Below are 22,307 nucleotides of genomic sequence, written 5' to 3' on the forward strand. Positions count from 1 at the left end.
AAAGAAGTAAAGTAATTGGCAGCCAAACAAGAACGTTTTCACTTAAATTATTTCTGCAGTTGCTGTCTCTGTAACTTTGCAACAAGTTACAGAGAATTTAGGTAATATTTTCTCCATTTGGTTTCTAGATGTTCGAAACCAGAAAGAAGAGGACGAACAGGATGTGACCTCTAGTCAATCCTTGGTTACCCGTCGTTGTTGAGGTCGGTGGTAGCCACGGCGTTACCGAAGTACGAGCCCGTCTGTTCACCGCGCAGAGTCTGCTGGGTTGTCAGTTTGTCAGACTGCTTCACAGCGAGCAGCACTGAGCCACGAGCATCGTCTTTACTGTCCTTGGGAGCTCCTGTTCAACAATACAGGTCATCAGTACGTCAACATTGCACGGCCTGATCTTACGCACCAACCGCAATATAAAATTCCTTGTATTTCTAACATACTTTGGCAATAAATGTTCCTGATTCCTGATCTATTTTTGTGCAAAAAGACATTAGCAATATATAAAATTGATCACGACTCGAAGTCAGAACCGGCTGACGGACCAGAGCTTATCTGATCGAGGCGTCTAATTGTGGCGTTCCCGGAGGAGGGGTTGGAAAACCTGCAATTCCCCCAGGAACTGAGCCGTTACCGGGGCTTGCTGAAACTAGTGTTTCCCATACCGTTATAACAGGGGGGCGCTGGCTCCCCCTGAACCCCCCCCCCCCCTTCCACACATAAACAAACACCTTAACTCTACAGTTGTGTGAAAAGGTGTTTGCCCCCTTTCTGATTTCTTGTTTTTTGCATGTTTGTCACACTTACATGTTTCAGATCATCAAACAAATTTAAATATTAGACAAAGAAAACACAAGAAAACACAAAATACAGTTTTTATTATTGTGGGGAGAAAAAAATCCAAACCTACATGGCCCTGTCTGAAAAAGTGATTGCCCCCCTGTTAAAACATAAATGAACTCTGCCTTCTCCTTCAGCCACACACCCAGGCCCACTGGTAGGGGTGGTGGCACATATTTACTAATTTCCTCCAAATGGAGCTTTCTCTTTACCCTCTTCCACCGTCCTGACTACTGTCTTTTGAATTCCGTGCTGTAACAGTTACTCAACCGGTACAATAATCGTTGTCATTTGACCAGACTCCTACTTTCTTCTTTCACTCACTCAGTCTCTCTCCTCCTACTCACAATCAGCTTGACTACATCTTCACTAGAAACTGCTCTACCACTAACCTCTCTGTAACTCCACTTCATGTGTCTGACCACTTCTTCATCTCTTACTCTCTATAACTAACATCCTAACTGACTCTGTACCCATTCGCTCCCTCTCTCCTCCTCTGTTCTATCAGCTCTCCCTTCTGACTCCTTCTCACTCATCTGTGTCGGTCTGATCCGGTGCCATGAGAGCCGCCATGCGAGCATCGGAAAGGAGACGGTGTAAATATAAACGACCTGATGACCTGCTTGTGTTTCAATTTTTTCTCTCCTCTTCTTCTGCTTCTATCTCCAAAAGCTATTTCTACTAATCCAGAATTGAATCTTCATTTTCTAACCGCCAAAAACTATTCTTCTTCTATCTTCTCCAACCTCCTAGACAGTAGACAACTACTTTACGAAAAAAATAGCTGACATACGCTCCTCTTTCTCAAACCCACCTCCTACTTGTGTCCCACTGACTTCACCTCTATCGCCGTCGCTTTCCTCTTTCACCCCCCTGTCTCCTAACCAAGTTCTTACCCTAGTAACCTGTCTGTCCGACCACATGCCCTCTTGACCCCATTCCATCACATCTTTTACAATCTATCGCTCCTGATCTTCTTCCTTTCCTCACCTGTCTCATTGCTCTGTTATCTGGCTGTTTTCCCAATTCTCTGAAGGAGGCAAGAGTTAACCCTCTCCTGAAGAAACGTATTGAATGTGCGAACTCTCCTATCTCCACTGTAACAACCTTCTTGACCCCCACCAGTCAGGCTTCAAGGCTCCACAGAGACTGCTCTCCTTGCTGTCTCAGAGCAACTCCACACTGCTAGAGCTCCTCGCTCCTCTGTCCTCGTCCTTCTGGACCTCTCTGCTGCATTTGACACAGTCAACCACCAAAACCTCGTCTCCTCCCTTCAGGAACTTGGTGTCTCAGGCTCTGCTCTCTCCCTTCTCTCGTCCTACCTCGACGGCCACCTCGACTAACCTGGCGAGGATCTGTGTCGGAACCTTGTCCTCTTACTACTGGAGTTCCTCAGGGTTCCGTCCTGGGTCCCCTCCTGTTCTCGCTCTACACCAACTCTCTCGGCGCTGTCATTCGCTCGCATGGCTTCTCCTACCACAGCTATGCCGATGACACCCAACTAATTCTCTCCTTCCCTCACTCGGATCTCTGCCTGTCTGACTGACATCTCTCAGTGGATCCGCCCACCATCTGAAAATCAACCCCGACAAGACTACTTCTCTTTCCAGGAAAAGATTCTCCGACCCAGGACTTGACGGTTAACTTTGGCAACTCCGTGTTAATACCGACTGCGACTGCTAGGAACCAGTGTTAATTTTGTCGGCAGAAACTATGACGAAAAATGTTTGTTAACGACCTTTTTTCCACGACTAAGACAAGACTAAGACGTGACGAAAACAAAAAATAAAAACTATGACTAAATCTATTCTAACTTTCGTTAGCGAGACGAGACGAAAATGTTGGTGATTAATGAAGTCACAATACTTTTTTCCCCCCTAAATTCGCATGCACCTAACAGACAGGCAGAGTACGGCCCCCGTATGGCAGCGTTTCCTCGGTGGATGAGACGCTCCGTTACCGTTTTTCTAGACTAGCGTCAAAAGCTACGCAGCCTCCCGCAGCGCACAAGGCTGTGATTGGTCCGCTAACTACGTCCTTTACAGAGTCTCACATCTCCGTTTTCACAGCACAATACGGCTGTTATTAAAAGGAAGAATGTTTACGGGAGAACGGATCAGATCGAAGAGCTTTTGTGGGAAGAAATGCGTAAATATGAGCGCTTGTACAAGCCGTCATTGGCGGACTATGAGGACGCCGGATGGCCTCTGATTCATGGAGGCAGATCTCCACAAACGAGGGGAACAAAGTCGTGGAGGAAAATACGGGACAAATGTGTCCTTGATGAAAAGCAGCAGTGTGGATGCACGGGGCAATAAAGTCTATGATCAATAAATAAAGCAACCAATGACTTCCACACACAAAGACGTGACTCTCCAGGTCGTCTTCAACAAAACACGTGACTCCACCTGTTGTTCTGGAGGTGAATCGCTCTGCAACACACGCAGGACTTTACAACCAGGAAGTGAAACCAGTGCGTCGACGCGTAAAGACGCAGAAACACGCGCCAACCTTTAAACCGTCTCGACCATCGTACGTTTGTTACTAAGCAACATAGATGCGCAAACACACGTGACAGGTGGATCCTTTCGATAGAAGTGCTCAGTGCAGGTGGAGTACGTGGCGGCGCAGAGCAGGTGGAGGAAAACCCGCAGGACACAAGAGAGAAGAACTGGTCATGAAACCAAAAAATAAAGAGGAGACGAAGAGAAAGAAAAGACTGTTCAACGAAAAGTGGGGGTCCAGTTTAGAATGTCTGGTTAAAGAAAATAATGTATTGCACCGAAAAAAAGTTTGCCCACCCCTGTTATAGACCTGTCCTAGAAGGGATATCTACCAAGTACTGCACGCTAGACTATTATGCAGTTGTAGACACAACACAGAGGTTCCCTGGGCCTGAAGGAAAGAAAAGATGTTTAATATGGTTAATAAATGTGACTAAAACTAGACTAAAATGTAATTAAGTTTTCGTCGACGAAAACTAGACTGAGACTAAGAAGGATTAAAATGACAAAATGTGACCAACAACTAACATACATTTTTGTCTAAAGACTAAGACTAAATCAAAAATAGCTGCCAAAATTAACAGTGCTAGGAACCTTGGCGTGACATCGACAGCCGACTCTCCCTGACTCCAACATGACTGACAACACCATCCTGTAGATACTCGCTCTACAACATCAGGAGAACACGTCCTCTTCTCACTCAGAAGGTACTGATTCAGGCTCTGGTCGTCTCCCTCCTGGACTACTGCAACTCTCTCCTGCAGGTCTCCTGCTACCTCCATTCCACTTTCACACAGGGCCATGTAAGTTTGGATTTTTTTCCCCCCTTAATAAAAAAAATCGTCATTTAAAAACTGCATTTTGTGTTTACTTGTGTTATCTTTGTCTAATATTTAAATGTGTTTGATGATCTGAAACATTGAAGTGTGACAAACATGCAAAAAAAAAATATATAAATCAGGAAGGGGGCAAACACTTCTTCACACATCTGTACGCGTAACCATAACCAATAGACTGATTATCTGAACTCCCGATTTAACAATTCTACTTTGGATTTTGACATTTGGACTCAGAACTGTTTCTTCTGAGTTGCTGGTACTTTTATTTTGATACTGAGTTGATTAAACGTTATATCTTTGAGCTGATTGCCATTGATTGTTTTAAATACAACTGATCTCACCTCTCGAATCAATACTTCAGTCCATCAAAATGTCAATCAGTCCATCAAATCGTCAATCAGTCAAAATTTGATCAGTCCGTCAATATGTCAAAACTTAATTTAGACCATCTAGTGACTCATTCACTTCTCACCTGTTACTATGGTTTCATCATCCTGAGAGAGAAGACGATGAGCCTGAGTAACGGAATAACCTACAATAACAGAGGGAGACAGGAGATTTTTCACACAAACATCTCGGTTCAATCTATATACGCTCTTGTGTTCTCGTTGACTCGTGAAACATCCTCAGTCGCAGCCCGACTACTGTTCCAATTCTAAAGGCCGCATCTCATCGAGAACGGCCAGAATACTCGGATGTGACTCGCCCTTCCCATTTTATCCAGAATACAGGCAACTATGGCAGAGGAAAAGAAACACAACTGTAGGTCAAATTTTATAAATACTATTAAAGTTGTATTTAAGTCACAGAATGTAATTTTAGGATTTTTTTAGGTGAGAAGTTTAAACAACATTTGTGTGCTCGGTTTGTCAACATTCATCCTTCTTCTCAATGAGCTCCAGGATGTGGGAGATGTGAGGTGTAGTTAACGGGACCATGAGACCTGAGTTCACCTCAGTCTGGTCTAACTATATTGTAACTAGGCTGAAGTGTTCAGAACATTTAATATGTTATTAAGATGTTTGTTCACCGGTAACGTTACGGCTGTTCGAGGGCAGAGTTTAGATTCATAACATCATGTTTAAATTGAACTTTAATGTTGTTTCTGTATCAGAGTGTGCAGGCTTGTTATTGTCCATCATTGTGCATTAAAACTAACGACGTTTTAGGACAAGAGGAGACCGTCATCGAGACTCTAAACCGGCAGCAGGACTTCAAAGGGACTGAATATTTATGAAATAACAATAAATCAATATTTTTCACATTAGAATTATTGTATATTGCCCTGTAGAATATATAAGTTTATTGTTTTCTTGATGTTTGAGGTGTGTATGTGGAACGTGTTACTGTTTAATTGTTGTGACTGTATCCAACCTCCTCTTACTATAAAGCTATAAAGCGTATGCAGTGTGATGTAATACAGTTAAATGTTCACCTCAGTAACGTTTTATGTGTTTCTTCAATCCAATATGAATACAAATTAGATATACCTGTCAGTGTGAATAAAACTACTACAGCTGCTCCTCTTCATCTTCTTTAGAAAGATGTTCGACTGTATAACAACTCTGATCGGATCCATTCAGATATTTCGCCTAATTATTTAATGTCTGATGTATAGTATATATAATATAAAAAAATAAGATAGAAATGAAATCAGTAAATAACCCTACTAACTAATCCTAACCCTCAAGAACCGTATCAAATGTATTAGCAAGAGCAGCTGACGCGGTGACGTCATCCAGTCAGCTGCTGTTCCGATTGGAGAATTGACCGTTCTCCGTTCTGCCGTAGTCGTGAGTCTGGACTTCCTCAGAGTGCCCTCGCCTCCTCTGACCGTCACCACCACACCAAAACCATCAAACACAGCAAACATAACATAATGGACCATGTGGAGAGGTCCCCTGTGAGCCACCACATGTCTCAGCAGCCTGAGGACACCTTCCTCATCTGGGACACCAGCTCTTCGAGCAGAACCGCGTCTGGAATGAACGGCGGAATGTTCGCTACCGTTACTGACGACCCCTCGCCACCCCACGCGCCTTCTCTACGCTGTCCACAAAGATGACCTCCACTGGGCACGCCCCGTGAGGTTGGAAACAAACAGACCCACAAAGAAACACAAACACACCACAACAAACACCATAAAGACAGACAGAAACATCAAACAATTCACCTCAGGTTTCGCTCAGAGAGAGAGAGGCAGACACACAGACACACAGAGAGAGAGTTGGATGATGACAATAACAATAACAACATATTAATGAGGAACGTTTAAAGGGGCAGTTCACCTGTATAAATGTTTCTGTGCTGCAGGTTTGGGAAAAAACTTCTTTGGGTGTCGAAGACAACGTGAGGATTCATCCAGGAGATGTGGACGTTACCTACAACACACACACACACACACACACACACACACACACACACACACACACTCACACTCAAAATACATGTTCATGATTGAACAGAGAATCACTCTACAGACCCAAGCAGGGGTCACCTTGCCATTCGTAGCTTCCAGGTGAGCCGACTATGACCTCAGTCTGTGTGATGGAGGCGGAGATTCCCACGTTACACATGACCTCACTGCTGATATCACCCAGGTGACTGAACAAACACAAACAAAGGTTCACTACAGGAAGTGCGCTGTGCTTGTGTGTCATGTGTCCTGCGTGTTCCACGTGACTCGAGTGTCATGTGACCTGCCTACAGGGCTGGTCTGGGTTCTGCCAGTGGATGTCTGTGTCGTTGTACTGGAGGTCGTTTCCACGGAGATAACAGCGTCCAATCATGTGCCTGAGCTTCAACGCTCCATAGAGCTTAACAAATCGATGACCGCATACCTGCAAAAAGGAAGGAGACGGGTTAGTTAGCCATACAATTAGCTAGTTAGTTAAATAGGTTGTTAGCCTGGTTAGAAGGGTAGACAGACAGTAACTAGTTAATGAGTCAATCAGAAGCAGAGTAGTCAGTTAGTTACTCAGTGAGAAAGTCTGTCCATCAGTTAAGTTAAATGGTTATTTAGTTAAACAGTTAGTTGGTTTATCAGTGAGCAGTTAGTTATTCTGTTAGAGGAAGATAATCAGATGAATCATTAATCACAGTTTGTTTCGTAGTTAATATAAAGGATCAGAATAGAAACTCGAGTCGATAACAGCCAATGAAAAAAGGGACTTACCAGGACCCGCCCCCCAGGTCTGCCCTGGCTGGCTACTGAGGCGCCCAACCACATGTCCTCGATCAGGTCTTCAGACAGATTCACGTCTGAAAAAGTCAGCACATCCTGAATGTATTTTATCAGTCATGTTTGTTTGTGACATCAAAAAAACAAACTACTCTGATGGCTACAATGGCCGTTGCCTTGGTTACTTCAGATATCAGATAAAAGCAGCATTATTTTCGTGAGGGAAGTACTACCCATAATGTATTAGGAGAGGGATAACATCTCAGGACTGAAAACAGATTTTTCTAAAAGCTCTAAATTGAGAGTTTATTGAGTTAATGAAAACTAAACATGAGCTGTGGATTCATGACGGCGAGGCGCCAGGTCCATTTCGGCAAATGGAATGTATCAAAAGAGGAAGTGACATCAGACCTCTTTTAGTCTTACCTGAGAGTGATCTGTCATCTTCAATATTTGTTTTAAAATCCGCTGAAAGACGGCACCTAATGTGTTCTTTGTCTTTGTAATCTATTAGTTCATTTGTGCAGCATTGTACTGGTGTAGCAGTGTAGTATTGTATTAGTGTAGTATTGTATTAGTCTAGGAGTGTATTAAGTATTGTATTGTATTAGTGTAGTATTGTATTAATCTAAATGCCTAAAGAAATTCTGAGTGCAGTAGGATGGACTGTAAAGATTGTAAGTGGTCTACTCAAAGGGACCAAGAGAAGCATTTTGACAGGATTTCATGAAAGAAGTTAGTTGTCTCCTGTGAAAGACGTCATGTGACGTCCTGGTTGAGTACAAGTGAGTACCTGGGTCTATGAGCTGCATCCTGCTGCACTCTGATTGGTCAGCGGTGATCGGGCAGCTATACACTCCTCCTGTCCGATTGGCTGGAACATTAGTCTCTGCCTTCTCTCTGGGCGCGCCTACCAATAGCCTGACAGGGCGAGACAGGTAAGACAGGACAGGATAGTTGATACTAGATTAGACAGAAAGAAACTGGTGAGACGGGACAAGGCGCTTGAGACAGAAATAAAAAGCGAAGACGGGATGAGACAAGTGGGACAGGGTGATACAGTTGATACGGGTTAAGACTGAAATAAACAGGTGAGACTGGATGAGGCACATTGGACAGGACGAGACAGATGATACAAGGCGAGATATGTGTCTGCGCGCCGGGACCTGGGAGGGAAGGGATCCTCTGTAATAAATGGAGAGGTGTATTCGACTCACACATTAAGGACAACGGCAGAAATGTGACCCAATCAGCTGATTCTGTTTCAGTAACCGGGGTCGTCGTGGCGCAGGGGTTGGAGAGGGGGGGCTGGGAAGCACAAGGTTGGTGGTTCGATTCCAGGCTGCCCCATGTTCCATGTTTAAGTGTCCCTGAGCAAGACACTTAACCCTTAATTGCTCCCCGGGCAAAAAAATGAAAAAGCCATGCGTTTAAAGTGTAATGTAAGTCGCTTTGGATAAAAGCGTCTGCTAAATGACCTGTGATGTAACCGATGGTGATCATGTCAGAACTGTAACTCAACCCAAAGTGAGAGAGGAAATTATTGATTCGATCTAGTTTCTGTTTAACCAATTTAGGGACGCGCCGACCACCTGACCCCCACGAGGGAAACTAAACGCGTGTGTGCGTGTGTGTGTTTTCCATCAAGAGCCAATTCCATTAGAGACCACAAAGGGACAGTTTTCAAGATGGCTGCCGGGTGACCCCTGCGTGACCTGCACATTCTGGGCCAAAGTCTGGAGGTTTCAGACAGTGCGGAGCCTCCGTTGAGGGGGGGGGTAGGGGTGCAACAGGAAGTCAGTAATGTAACTTGCGGCTTCTGTCTTAAGAATTAATCAATGAGAATTTAGAACCCGCCAGACTTACTTTGAGGAAACAGTAACCACCCCCACCCAAGGCTTCAGGGACCCCCCCACATCCCTTGAGAATCCTCATTACAGGGCACAAGTTGTGTGACTGTGCATGTGTGTGGGGGGGTGTAAGTTAGGTGCCTGTGTGTAATTCCTCTTGTGCAGCAGCATTAAGCAGCTACTCATGCTTCACATTATTAGACCGTTGTGTGTTAGATTTCAGAAACAATGGATTATAGTGATTATATCTTATTGATTGTGTTTCGTTAAAATCAAATGTTAAAACAATCATTCATTCTTTAAATGTCTTTAGTATTTTTTAAAGGAGCACAGAAGCACTTCCCTGAGAATACTGGGGACAGACAGCAGACAGACAGACAAAGAGACACACTGGGGACAGACGGACAGACAGAGGACCAACACACAGCGGACAGAAAGTGACAAACGGGATAGACGGACAGCTGTACACTCACAGGTAACTACCCTTCCTCAGGTCTTGGTGCAGAGCGACCGAAAGTCCAAACAGACTCCCGTCTCCGCCTTTCTTCAGCAGCGAGAATGCTGTGTCGAGGTTAAACGCTGCGCACACACCAACCCACACGCTGAGCAACGCCACCACACCTGGCGCCATATTGACACACAGCTGGAGGATGAATACAACAAAAGAGCAGGGACCAAACCCAGGTTACAATATTGTACCCTTAGGTCTATGAGCACAGGCACTCCCCTCCTATCAGGAGACGTCCCTGGTCACCGCTTGGGGGGAGACACTGTTATTGCAATTCAAACAATTATAGAATATTATTAATTATTTTAGTTGAAGAATCATGTTTGAATCAAAGAAAAGAAGTCAAACCTGCCGTTCTTCAGCGTCTTTGTAAAGATTGGGTTGGCTTTGTTCCTCGTATTGGTCCTGCTCACCTCTCCTCACATCCACTGAGCAATCTTTTGTCTGCCAACCGAATGATCTCAGCTCTTATGTCATTCAGACGATCTCTCTCTCTCTCTCTCTCTCCCTCTCTCACGCACGCACGCGATAAATGAAAAGACTGATGTTCATGACCTTGTTTCCATGTTGGCGGTTTACTTTTTATTAATCAGTATTCACATCAGACTGTAGCTCAATGTCATTCAGGCAGAAAACAGGATCCCGTCTCCAGAGACAAAGGATCCTTCTCGTTGTTGTGTGTCACCATCTAGTGGCTTGTAAGCACCAGGAGCCAGAAGGGGCCAGAACCATGTCCGTGTGACGGTAACATGTGAGGTTTGAATGCCTTGTTTCCTCAGTAACCTTGTAATATAAGAACAGTTGCAATCCAAAATATTCAACCTGCATTACTCATTAGGTTTATTGGCGAATCCAAGTTTAACCCAAAATGACACTATTTAATGACTACTGCAGTCTCAAAATAATTCAACCCCTTGCCAACAAGCACACTTGTTGGCATCTTCAGAACTAGAGCACCGCATGATTCAACCACCTATCTCAAGCACACTTAGTGCAACTACTCACGGCCTCTATTAGTTGAGATTGAACACATACATTGCTTGACTGGCTAGAGGTTTGTTGAGAGGGACGTTTGATTGCATGAAAAGAATATGGAAAAATTGGCCGTTCCAAAAGGACAATGATCCCGAGCGTAGCTCCACCAAAGCCTGGTTCCAGAAGAAGAGACAGAAGCTTCTAGAGTGGCCGTCACAGTTGCCTGACTTGAACTCCATCGAAAATCTCTGGTGAAGGAGGCGGTTACAAAACGCACGTATGTTCTTGAACAGGAGGCCGTTGGCCAGTAGGAATGGGCAAATTCCTCAGGAACGCGTTCAGAAGCTGCTGTTCGGCATCAGCAGGTGAGAACAGCAAAGGGGGCCAAGTACTGAATCTGTTATGCATCAAGTAGAATTGTGTGTAGAATTTGGATGGAAGCCCTGGTAATACTGGTTCAATTGACCTATTTAAGCTGTTCTCGTCTACTGCTCAGAAATTGTACATTTTGCTAATAAGCCTAATACGCAATGGGGGATAAATGATTTGGATTAAAACTGATCTCACCTACATCGCTGTTGGTTTTGTATGATGTTTTATTAGTTTCCTGCAGTCAATTTAAAATTTGAAGGTCTCAAATAACTAATAGAATTGTAGCATGATGATCTCTTCTACTGTGAGGAGGGTTACAACCACAATAGCAGGTAAATGCCTCTTTTAGTTTATTGTACTTCTGTGGCGTGTGGTAATAGTTCAGGTAAGGACTCCATCACTGACAGTCAGGTGAAGAAGTGGGTAAGAGTCTGTGGCTGTGCAACAAGTGTGATTAACTTTAAAAAAGTATCTTCTACATGAATCGGTTCCGACTCTCAGGCATTGGGTCGGATGTCAGCATAGTTCTTGACAACTCCGGAGAACCTGACAATGTGAACTTCTGGATTTCGGGGTTTGAAGTCCTGCCAAAGGTACTCGGGTGAGAGCACCTTACTGGGCTTGTTGATCCACATGTACCTAAACACAGAACAGAAGGTAGCGTCAAATCAAAAAACAAGGTTGAACAGAAGTTGGCCCTCCTCCTCTCTACCTGTTGAGGTGACTCTCCTCCTGCCAGGCAGCTTCAATGCCCTCCTGGGCGTCAGCCTCAAAGTTGTGGCGGCAGGTTTTGGCGAGGTGATGCACCTCCTGTAGCAGACCCCCAAAGGCACCCCCGCAGTAGTAGAAGTCTCCCTCCCTAGGAGCCAGGTAGGCTCTCGATGATGGTCTTCGCTCGTAGGGGAACTTGCTGCGTGGGTCCCTGTAATAACCTGTGGAAATGAGGAACACGCATTCACCTGGACTCAAAGATACACCTTTACGAGAATCTGTGGACCATCAGCACAAGTACCAACCACTCACCTGGATGCGTCACAGCCACGAGTCCACCCAGCGACTCGCTCCCCCAGCGGCCGTGGAACTGGGAGTCCACGTCCAGGCAAAAGATGTAGTTTCTGTTGTTAGGAAGCTGCTCTTCGATCACCATCTGGATGAGCTCCATTCTCCGAGCCGAGATCTCCTGCCAACGCTTGGCGGTGGGCACCAACCGCACAATCAGCTGGAGGAAAAAGTGCAGTCGCTTCTTGTCAGAGTTTGCCTCTGGAAACAACCCATTACATTACATTACATGTCATTTAGCTGACGCTTTTATCCAAAGCGACGTACAATAAGTGCATTCAACCATAGCCCTCCTCCAACCAAACCAGTGGCAAACTCTGTGAGTGTGTTGCTTCGTTTGGGTTGTTTCCTGGTTCTATTTACCCGTCTGCCAGAGGCCATTGTGACTGGGGGTACCTCATTGGGCCGGTCTGTGAACACATAAATGTGCACTTTGAAACCAACGAAGAAGTGCTGCTCGGCTGTCTCCAAGAACCTCTTCAGGAACATGATGTACCTGTGCAGACAGTCAGATAGGTCACCTCTCCGTCATAGGTCAGAGCAGAGCGACCACTCAAGGAAAATGAGGTATGTCAGACTTACTTTCCTACAGCAAACACGGTGGCTATGATGGTAATGTTCTTTGGTTTGTAGATGCTGTCGAGTAGAACCGGGTTAAAGGTTCCCTCCCACACAATAGGAGCCAGCCAGGGCGTCACCGCCACTACGTCGATACGACTGCTGTCAAAATCACAGACGGACCTAATGAACTAACAATCAGACAAAAAAACAATAACGAGGATAGATGCTCACCCCTGTACGATACTTGGCTGCTCATACTGCAGACTGGAACACACACAATGATATCATTAGAACATGACAGTCCAACAGGTTGTTAGCACCGCTAGCAGTGTACCAGACAGACAGCAACATGTTATGTTTCATATCACACTAGGCTGTGATACAACAGAATAAACCAAAAAGTGCCCTGATGTTTACACTGATTAAAATTACAAGTATACTATTAGTATACAAGTATTAAACACAAAATGTGATGATGGTACTCACTGCTCAGGAGCCACCAGGTGGAACTCATTACCAACAGCAACGACATCAGCAGACAATCTGTGCACAAATATACACACATATTTAAGCATACATGTACAAATAAATACATATGTGTTTATCTATATAAACAAACATATAGAGACATGTACACACACACGTGTGTTTGTATACAGACATTTTATTTATTATTAATTTGAAAGTGTGCTGCGCACTTTCTCTAAATACACATTAGAGACCCCATGGTCACAAGAGAGGGGGGGGGTGTATCAGTATCGGCTTAGTAGGGCCGTCATCACGCGTCTTAACCAATGTCTCACTACTCAATCCTGATTGGTCAATACCAGTTGGACGGTGTAACCAGGTGAACAGGTATGTCTGTGTAAAGGTGAGAACAGGGGTGGGTCTGAACACGTGTCTGTGTGACAGGTGAGAAGGCAAACAAGTGTAAACAGGTGAGTCTGTATGAGAAGTGAACAGGTGAGAACTGGCGGCTATTGCACGAAACCAGGATAAGGGATTAAGCCGGGATTTTCAGGTTATCCTGGATGAATTTAGCTTTGACTTGGTTGTACGAAAGCAGATTCAATTAAACGCAGCCAAGCAAACATGGAGATTTATTCTTTGCAGCTAGCCTGCTCCAGACCAGGCTAACAGCCGGGCTAACAGCCGGGCTAAGATTAATCCTGGAGTCTCATGTGTTAAATCAGCTGCCGCTCTGATCCGAAACAGATGTTTTAGTGCAAACGGCATGTTTTTTTCCCCCACAAGGTTGCAGGTAACAAATTATAGATTACAAAAATACAGGCATCTTGCAAGTCATTTCTACCATTTGCAAACGTACCAGCCTGCAAAATGTTTTTATATTTTATCTTGACTTGTGGCCAGGATATTTTTTACCCAGTCTTGTTTGTTCTGTAGGAACATTAATTCCCTCTGCTAATTTTTAAGGCAAAGTAGGCAAAAAATAATACATTTGATTTATATAGTACTTTACAAGATACTTTACAATAAAACCAACACATAAAACAATCTTATTAAAAGCAATTAAAACAGTTAATTACAACTTTCCTGTAAGTAGATATTTTTAAATGCTTCATTCAGTCGGTCCGTGATCGTCTGCAGGCTTTTCTGTTTAATTACAGCTGCAGTTTTTCCTTTTTCTGCATGTTCGACGCTTCACCTCCTCATAAGTTTCCATAATTAGTTGCTGCTCAGCGGGTTAAAATATGCTGCGTGCGTCTTAAATCTGAATCAGTAGATGTGTGATGGACACCGTGGTCTACTTAAGAAAGCCGTGGACGTGCACTGATCCCAGCTGTGTGCATCTGGACTGACGGAGCTCCTCCTTCTCATCCGGCAAACGTGCAACCGATTAAGATCAAACTGAGACAAGCGTCGTTTCACTTGTCCTGGATTTCTTTATGCTACTTTTGTGCAACAGCCCCAAGGTGTGAACAGGTAGGAGTCCCCCGGGGCTAGTCGGTGTGTAGAGATACTGACCTGTTCTCTGCTGTGATGTTCTGCTGGTGTGATGTTCTGCTTGAACAAAATAAAACACACACATTACAACTAAAGCTTTCCGTTGCCATTACTCAAATCAAATGTTTTTTACTTTAATTGTGTGGCTTGTTATGTAGCCTGTTGATGTTTGTTGTGTATTTGTGTAGCTTGTGGTCTTTTTTGTCTTCAAAGTTTTAACATCTACAGCTTGTTAAACATTCACACCTCTATTTTAGTTGATCTAAATATAGAATATAGTTCACATCAAACCTTGTGGGTGTATATTATATGCGTTACCTGTATGACAGGAAGCTGTATAAGAACAGCACTCTGGGGGTTGAAACAGAAATACGGCATTACATTAGAAAACTTTATTAATCCCCAGTGGTAAAACTCATTTGCCACCAAAAAATGTGTACAGACTCATATAGAGAACTACAGACACTCTCCACAGAGCAAAACAGAAACACGTTACAAGGAATGAACAAAACCACGGGCCTCATTTATAAACGTTGCGTACGCACAAAAGATGGCGTACGCCGCTCTCTACGCAATAATTGGTGTTTATAAAAAGCAAACTTGATGGAAAAATGTGCGGTCCTTCACGCAAGCTCGGACCCACGCGTACGCACAAAAACGGGTGAAATGAGAACCGTCGGCAAATGCAAGAAACACGCAAGCGTGTGTGAAAGTGTGTAAAACTGACAAAGAAATGCCAATACTGCCTCATAAATAACACCAACACCCGTTTGATCAGCAGCGTAAAACAAACAGAAATACAAATTAACACATTTTCAAAAAGAAAAGTGAAATATGTTCTGCAATAATATTGGCATGTTATTAAATTCATCCTCTAAACACAGCTGTTGCTTGTCAGATGGACGGTAATAAAACGCCATGATGCCGTCACAATGCGTAATGACGCTGATGGCTGATCTGCGCTCTTAGGAGACGTGGCACATGGACGTGGATCATTTCCACTTCACACTGAGTGAAGTTACGTCTCTTCGTTTTCCTCTCAGTGTTTGTCATGATTATATAAGGACTATATAAGGGCAACTATGGGCGTGACATGAAGCCGCAAAAGCGGCACTGTATTTAGAAGTGATACGCGACTTAAGGTGGATTGAAAACGGTGTGTCGACAGAGTTGTCCATAAGTGGAGTAAATCCATCAGTAATTCAATTCATTTTATTTTGTAGCCCAAAATCGCAAATTACAAATTGGCCTCAGAGGGCTTTACAGTCAGTACACATGTGACATCCTCCAATGAATAACAAGGTCATGTATTTCCTGGGGGAAGTGATACGTAGCAGTAGCAGAAGTTGTAGCATTAGCAGTGGTACTCACCCCAAGATCACCAGGACCGCGGTCAAAGATTTAACGTTGATCAAGTGGATCATTTTAAAGTCTCAGTTCCACCACCGTAGTCCTGATCAACACGGTCGGAATCCTTATTCCAAACTTTATCAACTGAAACGAGGTCCAGCGGGTCTGAACAGACCCCTTCTCTTAGGAGTAGCTAGTCTGTTAGTCCTAGTCCAGTTCAGTCCGTAGTGTTGACACACTGTGAAGGAGAGTTCAAGTTCATTTAGAGCCAAAAAATTCCACTTAATTCATTTTATATAGCTTAAAAATGTAACTGACAAATTTGCCTCAGAGGGCTTCACAGTCTGTACACAGGCAACATCCTCCATACCAGAACCCTCACGTCGGCACAGGAAACAACCCCCCCCACAAAAAAAGGAACCTTAGTGAGAACGTCAGAGGAGGATCTATAATGGATGTCATGTGTACAGAATGAACAATGTAAAAGATGTACAATACATTCAATTCCTATAACAGAAATGAGTATTGTGAGTAGTAACGGAAACCTGCAAGGCAACAAAGCACAAGTACTCCGTTGGGTGTCAGCAGTCAGGAACAGGGTCCAGACGGAACCACGATCTACGGAAACCTGCGAGGCGAGAAAGTATAAAAAAAACTCTGGGGAAGAAGCTGAATTAGTGATTTGAATTAACGAGATGGTAATTATTATAGATGGAGAGAGAAAGATCGAGAGGAGCTCGGTGTCCCCCGGCAGTCTAGGCCTATAGCAGCTACATTAAGGGCTGGTCCAGGCTAACCCGATAGATTATGTAGATTAATAAAAGGCAGTCCTTGAAGTCTTCTTTATATGAGAGTTGAAGGACATATCCTGGTCCAAGAGAAGTCCAACATTCTTCACGATGCTGCTGGATACCAGAGCAACTCCATCCAGAGAAACTATCACCAGACAGCTGACTTCGAAGGCGCTCTAACAGATGACTTCTGTCTTGTCTGAGTAGCATCAGGAAGTTCCAGGTCATCCAAGTTTTGATGTCTCCAAGACATTCTTTACAAGCTGGTCGGTCTCTTCTGGCTTGAGCCAATTGAGTATTGTGTGCATAACAATGGAAGTTTAAGCAATGTTTTCATATATATATATTTATATATATATATATATAATATATAACATTGCTGAAAAGGAAGCATATACAGCAGTGTTTCCCCTGCCATTATAACAGAGTGGCATAACCCCCCCACGAAGAAGTGTGCAAGTAAAAAAAAAAGTTTTATATTACATAATTCATAATTATATTTCCATGCATGGCTGTTCAACACTGACATGAATATGTGGCAAACACGTCCACGTGCTGTGTGGCTCGCGGCACTAGAGTGACTTAACTAAAGGAAATATAAACCTAATATAGGAAACCCTGAAGAAACACACAGGACGAACTCTACATGTAAATGTTCCCTTGTCACAAGTTACATTTAGGGACAATGTCTCATTTGTATAAATACCTGTCTTTGATTCCTCCCCTCCTGGTTCCTTGATTCACTTCCAGTGGGCCGGCCTAGGAGGCAAGGAGAGGAGGCAATGAAAGGAATCAGTATCATCAAAGCATTTACAGACCTGCAAAAAGTTGGAGGGAAATGAAGACGCCTCAACGCTGATTGGCCAAGACTGGACGCGCCACATCAAAGATGTTTCAAGATCACTTTTCCTCCATTCTACGAGTGTGCGTCAGTGTTTACTTCACCGCGCAGTGTCTGCCTGGGTTCCCCCATTCGTTACACATTATTAGCAGTATGGAGGAAACCTTCTGATGTTGGGATATCTGAAAGAACTGGTTCCCGTGGACCAGGATCACACACAGACACTTACCAAGCAATACAGTTAAGAAAATATATTAAAGGATTCGAACCCCGTTTGTAGCAAAATGTCAAAACAGTCAGATGAGGACTGTTTTGACATTTTGCGACAAATTGTAGCACTTCAATTGTACTCATAATGTCTAGTTGTAAATTGGCTTATTTGATGAAATCGCACTTTCTTGTTTCTTGTTCTTCTGAGTTTGTGTCCTCATGGTTGAAATGCACTTATTGTAAGTCGCTTTGAATAAAAGCTGTTATGTTATGTAATTATATAGAAATCTGAATAAAACGTCAGGATGAAGGTGATAAAATCGGTGGTCTTTACTTCCTCCAGAATGCCTCCGCGTGGAGGAACCCACACAGAGAGAACTGCAGACTCCACAGAAAGGCCGCTGGGTTTAAAAATTAAAAATCTGTACATTTCTTTGGAAATAGTGGAAAATGGAAAAAGACCCCTTCCCATGTAACACTTTTGATGTTTTGCTCCAAGGAGATTTAATCTAAGTCTTTCCGATATTTAATATATTGTCTTAAATACATGGTTGCTTTGATTTAGTACTCACTTATACCATCGTAATCGCTGCAACGGATATGTGATGCGTTTTGACGTTTTAAAAACTTAGTTATTCAGCAATATGTTTATTATATAAACTCATTAATAATGTGTGACGAATCAGGAAGCCGAGGCAGACACAGCTGCTGCTGTTAAGTAAACGCAAACACGGGCGCGGAGGGAAACCAGTACAGTGGAGCCCATAAACACACACTCGTTAATGTAACGTTGAACACTCACATTAGTTTTTATTAACAATATCAAACGTTCCTGTGTCGTAGAACTTCAGGAGTCTTCTTCCCCAGACCTCATTGAGAAAAAAGACGATTTTAGGATTCGGCTAAGCGAACCAGTTGTGTCATTAGAACCTGCAGCCCAAGTCCACCTGTGAGCCTATCGAGCGAGTTCACGTCACACCAAAGAGTCATCGATAAGGGATTATCGATCCTCCACACGTCACCAAACAGACCTGCTCAAGTGATTTGTCCGTGTTTACGCGGAAACTCCAACAAACCCGCCAAACAATCGACCACCGCGAGAGGACCGGAAACCGGGTATTTGGACGGGAGCCGGTACCGACAGAGAGAAAGCAGGAGAACCGGCGGAGACTCACCTTCTACACAGCGGGCTGCTCTCTGCGCTTTGAAGCAGGAAGTGTAACCTCAGAATGCCGAACGCCCGCTTCCTGCTCTGGGAGCTGCCCCAGGCCCCGCCCCTCTCCCCAGGTAACAACCTGTGACGTCAACAGATGCGGCCAGCAGGATTTGAGGTCCGTGAGGCCACATTGGGATTATTTGAACCCAAATTATGACATTTTAATAAACATAAAGACACATCTGTCCGAACGAACTGAGGGAAAACTTCTCTATCCGTCCAGCTAAGTTGTTACCCGGTAGATTCCCATGGTAACGGATGCTGAACAACACATCAGGAATCAGGAATCAGGAATCAGGAAACATTTATTAGCCAAAATATGTCAAACATACAAGGAATTTGTCTTGGCGGTTAGTGCGCGACAGTAGACAGACAAGACAACAGTGCACAAGTAATAAAATAAAGTGGAATGAAATGCTAATGCAATGGGTTAGTAGAATAAGGCTAAGGCTATGGGTTAGTATAAAACAATGAATAAAGTTAAAAAAAGTTAAATATTAAAAAGTTAAAAAGAAAAATATTAAGCATAAAGTGCACTAACGAACAAGTAACAGACAAGAGACAAAGTGACAAGTGACAAAGTGATGAATTGCAGTTAAAGTGGCATGTGCAGTGTGAAGGGGAGTGACCGGTGGAGTGTTATAGTCAGTCAGTGGGGGACCGGGCTGGAGGAGCAGAGGATGGACTCAATGATGGCCGTGTAGAAGTGGACCATCATCGTCTTTGGCAGGTTGTATTTCTTCAGCTGCCTCAGGAAGAACAACCTCTGCTGAGCTTCTTGGTGATGGAGCTGATGTTCAGCTCCCACTTGAGGTCCTGGGTGATGATGGAGCCCAGGAAACGGAAGGAATCCACAATAGTGACGGGGGGAGTCACACAGGGTGATGGGGGAGGGTGGGGCTCTGTTCCGCCGGAAATCCACAACCATCTCCACTGTCCTCAGAGCGTTGAGCTCCAGGTTGTTCTGGCTGCACCACGACACCAACTGATATTAAAGCTCCTCCCACTGACCGATCATAGTTTATTGAGCCAACAAAATAACATTACCAATTATGATGAAGTTAAAGTCAGTAAAACACTGTGAATGTTTAAATAAACACATTTGATATATACTCACCGGCTACTAGTAAGTACACCTGTTCAATTGCTTGTTAACACAAATTGCTAATCAGCCACTGGCCGCAACTCAATGCATTTAGGCATGTAGAAGTGGCGAAGACCACCTGCCCGAGTTCAACCCGAGCATCATAATGGGGACGAAAGGGGATTTAAGTAACTTTGAAAGTGGATGAACGCTGCAGCTATGGCCAAGGACAAGGGCAGGCTGCAGCATGTAACCCGCTCTGCAGAGAGGGTGATCAACCTGTGCCCCTTCCATCTGGCAGGAGGCTGAGGTCCATCAGGTCCAAGACATCCTGCCACGCAAACAGTTTCCTCCCGTCTGCAGTCGGGCTCATCAACAGAGCCCGGGTCCCCCACTGACATCCTACCTGGGGTCCGTTTCAAGAAGGAGGTTTAAGAAACTCGGAGTCAAACCCTAAACTCTGAGTTTCTGGTTTCTGAACAGCTGTTTAGAGTTGGTTCAATCAACTCGAGTAGGTTGACTCAGAGTTGAGCGCGTGCAGCACCACAGTATGAAGGCAGCGTGAATGGAGCCACGATGCTACGAGTAACCATGGCAACCACCACAAACAGTATATTCACCCCTATTGAGCTGCAAATATGTACGACAAGTATGAACCCGTAATTAGAAAGAAAAGCAACACTGCCACTGCAGCAAAAGACAGAGAAACGGCGTGGGAGAAAATTGCTGTAAGTTCCAATATAGTGTTATCAGTTTTTAATGTACCCACTAATCATAATCCATACGTTTTACTAATTCCCAGTGGGAAAATAACATTTACACTCTGTTAGGATGCACTACACACCCATGCTCATTTAGAATAGTATTGCTGGTAAAAACTGGTTCAATGGGTTATTCAGGTGCATCCTGTGGAACTCCTCTCTAATCTGGTTTGTGTCCAGGGAACAAAAACGTTTAAAAGACATTTCAGAGCGAGGCACACTGTAGGAGTCAAAATGTGTATTGTGTTGCAGTTGCATGTTCAGTTAATCAGATGTGTATGTGTGTGTCTAATTTCACCGTTGTGGGGATCACTGTCATGTGTTTGTGTATAAAAATGCACGCGGGTTGCGGACTGACGTCACCCAGTTGTAAAGGACAGTGGCGCAGCGGAGCCGCACCCTGTATATGATGATATTGTGACATATACATACACGTATAGTGGTACGGTGGTACTCACGGAAGAAAGGAAGCTGTATTTCGAGCACATTGCATGAATAAAAGACAGTTGGCTTTCACAAACGCAGCGAAGCGGTGTGAGATCTGTGACCAAACCAACAGGAACACGCGTCAACTCAACGTTTACCTCCGTTACTGCCTGAAGAAACTACACACGCGTTTCTCACGGCTCTGCACGCAGCAGCTTTACGAATATTCTCATGTTGTAAAGGAAAACACGTAACACTACACAAAGAATGTGCTCGTATGTGAGAGCACGTCCACGATGGGGGACGTTACTTCTATGAGGACGATTTGATGGACGGGGAAGAAAAACGATAGCGTTGAAACAAGTAGTCATCTGGAAACGACGATACATCTAATCGGGCCTCAATATTCTCTCCTGACTTTTTATAACGACGTAAAAGCGCTTCTTCATCAACAGGATCGTCCAGAAAAGGACGTGACGTGTTCCAGAGAACACTTTAGTCTTTAACGTAACATCTTATTCAGTTCATGTTACACACACTGAGTAATGAATGAATGAGGAAATGAAAGCGCGCTGTGTGATTGGCTGGGCTGCTGTCAGAGGGAGGAGCCTGTGGAAGAAGCTCCAGGTTTATTGAAGAAAACCTGCTCCCGATCAGGTTACACAGGCTCAGTTACCATGGTGACGGACCCTGAGCTTTAGTTACCTTTGTGAAACAGACAAGCCAGAGTTTCCCTCATCTCAGGGTTAACAAACTCTTGAGTTTCCACTAAACCTGCTTCTTGAAACGGACCCCTGTCACTCCCTTCAGACTCCACATGCGCATATACATTCACTTTCTGTTCACTGGTGCACTTTATTTTTAACTTTTTAACTAACAAACAAAGTGTCAAGTGTGCTTCTGTGATTTATATGGCTTTTATAGCTATTTTTTTTTTCAACCCCATTTTTATGTGTTGCTATTTCTCCCTGAGTTGGAAT

The 22,307-nt window shown here is 44.0% G+C and overlaps 2 protein-coding genes across 30 annotated transcripts in view; both read right to left on the reverse strand.

Annotated features, from left to right (window-relative positions):
• Window positions 1-10,728, reverse strand: part of LOC120828037 (integrin alpha-3) — a 23,191-nt gene extending 12,463 nt beyond the window's left edge. For 2 of the 3 annotated variants that reach the window (XM_078084308.1, XM_040191331.2), the window contains exons 1-9: window positions 10,065-10,728; window positions 9,682-9,851; window positions 8,152-8,279; window positions 7,353-7,438; window positions 6,881-7,017; window positions 6,675-6,781; window positions 6,466-6,558; window positions 4,650-4,709; window positions 190-343 (exon numbers count right to left, since the gene is read on the reverse strand). In XM_078084308.1, the coding sequence (XP_077940434.1) occupies window positions 190-343; window positions 4,650-4,709; window positions 6,466-6,558; window positions 6,675-6,781; window positions 6,881-7,017; window positions 7,353-7,438; window positions 8,152-8,279; window positions 9,682-9,839 (923 nt within the window). In that variant the 5' untranslated portion in view covers window positions 9,840-9,851; window positions 10,065-10,728. Of the gene's footprint in view, window positions 1-189; window positions 344-4,649; window positions 4,710-6,465; window positions 6,559-6,674; window positions 6,782-6,880; window positions 7,018-7,352; window positions 7,439-8,151; window positions 8,280-9,681; window positions 9,952-10,064 lie in introns of those variants that run through there. The other variant, XM_078084307.1, reaches the window with a different exon arrangement.
• On the reverse strand, window positions 10,276-19,304 carry LOC120828061 (globoside alpha-1,3-N-acetylgalactosaminyltransferase 1). Of its 27 annotated transcripts, XM_078084328.1 has the most exons (14): window positions 18,872-19,022; window positions 18,643-18,709; window positions 17,496-17,548; window positions 16,544-16,626; window positions 16,020-16,236; window positions 14,967-14,999; window positions 14,670-14,705; window positions 13,170-13,226; window positions 12,915-12,947; window positions 12,705-12,839; window positions 12,486-12,618; window positions 12,087-12,282; window positions 11,776-11,995; window positions 10,276-11,702 (listed from the first exon to the last, which is right to left on the reverse strand). In XM_078084328.1, the coding sequence occupies exons 5-14, from the start codon at window positions 16,070-16,072 to the stop codon at window positions 11,561-11,563; spliced, it is 1,038 nt and encodes a 345-aa protein (XP_077940454.1). In that variant the 5' UTR covers window positions 16,073-16,236; window positions 16,544-16,626; window positions 17,496-17,548; window positions 18,643-18,709; window positions 18,872-19,022; the 3' UTR covers window positions 10,276-11,560. The 27 variants fall into 27 exon arrangements, with proteins under 27 accessions (XP_077940454.1, XP_077940455.1, XP_077940453.1 ...); XM_078084329.1 differs by lacking the exon at window positions 18,643-18,709 and having other exon boundaries at window positions 16,569-16,626; window positions 19,016-19,092; XM_078084327.1 differs by lacking the exon at window positions 18,643-18,709 and having other exon boundaries at window positions 19,016-19,088.
• Between the last annotated feature and the right edge of the window lie 3,003 nt (window positions 19,305-22,307).

The sequence above is a fragment of the Gasterosteus aculeatus genome, chromosome 11, assembly GCF_964276395.1.
Source record: "Gasterosteus aculeatus chromosome 11, fGasAcu3.hap1.1, whole genome shotgun sequence".
In the NCBI taxonomy this organism is placed as follows: domain Eukaryota; kingdom Metazoa; phylum Chordata; class Actinopteri; order Perciformes; family Gasterosteidae; genus Gasterosteus; species Gasterosteus aculeatus.